This window comes from Suricata suricatta, chromosome 9, assembly GCF_006229205.1.
Source record: "Suricata suricatta isolate VVHF042 chromosome 9, meerkat_22Aug2017_6uvM2_HiC, whole genome shotgun sequence".
Taxonomy (NCBI): domain Eukaryota; kingdom Metazoa; phylum Chordata; class Mammalia; order Carnivora; family Herpestidae; genus Suricata; species Suricata suricatta.
In genome coordinates this window covers 73,117,712-73,118,980 of record NC_043708.1, presented here as the reverse complement: position 1 = coordinate 73,118,980, position 1,269 = coordinate 73,117,712, and the positions used below count along the sequence as shown (strand labels likewise).

Here is a 1,269-nt window from a genome sequence, read left to right as displayed (position 1 = left end):
TTCTTTGGGGGTGGAGAGATGTCTCTTCTGATAGCTATGGCCATAGACAGGTATGTTGCCATATGCAAACCCTTGCACTATCAGACCATCATGAATCGCAGGGTGCTCATTGTATTTATACTGCTCTCATGGGCAATTGGGTCCATACACACCACAAGCCAGATGATTTTCACTGTAGGTTTACCTTTCTGTGGTCCCAGTGTCGTGGATAGCATTTTCTGTGATCTTCCCCTGGTCATCAAGCTTGCCTGCACGGACACCTATATCCTAGAGCTCTTGGTGATTGCAAACAGTGGACTCTTGGCCCTGGTCTGCTTCATTCTCCTGCTCATATCCTACGTGGTCATGCTGGTCACCATCTGGCAGCGCTCCTCCAGTGCATCCTCCAAGGCAGTGTCCACACTGTCTGCTCACATCACTGTGGTCACTCTCTTCTTTGGCCCCACTATCTTCATTTATGTTTTCCCATTCAAGAGTTACTCTGCAGATAAGTTTCTTTCTGTATTTTACTCTATAATCACTCCCCTCCTTAATCCAATTATTTATACCCTGAGGAATCAGGAAATGAAATCAGCCATTAAGAGACTCACAAGCTACCATATTGCTTCTTGACTCACTTCCTAAATAAGTCTTTAACAGTTGATTGTTTTGTGTTCTCTGCTATTTGGGGTTTTGAATCTTAAATAGTTATCAGAATAATTAAGATAAAATATTAAATAGAATCAATTGTCTTACCTCAGAATTAATGGAATTATTAAGATCTGTTTTATTAAAAATCTATTGAAAAATATTCATAGCACAGATTCAATACATAAATAAGTTCACACTTCTTATTTACCTTTACTTCCTTGCCTTAGGATTCAGGGAAACAACCCTGATAAATGTTTAAAATATCTAATCATGTCTTTTTTAAAGAAAATTATAAATTTGTAATGGCTCAGTATGTAAAAATAGGTAACTTTAGTAAGATAACATAGTATATCATGCTTAGTACCAAATTTTATTTCTAAAGTTGTATTTTATAACTTAATAAGTGCTAAAATGTCTATCAATATTTGTCAACCATAAGGAATTTGCACTGAGGTATTGTGTTTTGAATGAAGAGGAGAATACTTTCTCAATATATAGCCTCAACACACCAATCCCTTTAGAAGAATGTAAAAATATGTCTAAAATTAAATGTTTCAACATCTCTTTAGTTCTGTTTTCTAATAATTATTAGCTAAAATGCTAAAAATTAAAACCACGAACTGCTTAGTATAGCTTTCT

The 1,269-nt window shown here is 35.6% G+C and overlaps 1 protein-coding gene across 1 annotated transcript in view; it reads left to right on the top strand.

Annotated features, from left to right (window-relative positions):
* The window catches only part of LOC115302271 (olfactory receptor 4L1-like), a 39,046-nt gene extending 38,434 nt beyond the window's left edge, over window positions 1–612 (top strand). Inside the window, 1 exon segment of the mRNA XM_029952221.1 lies at window positions 1–612. Coding sequence (XP_029808081.1) covers window positions 1–612 — 612 coding nt within the window.
* The last annotated feature ends 657 nt before the right edge of the window (window positions 613–1,269 follow it).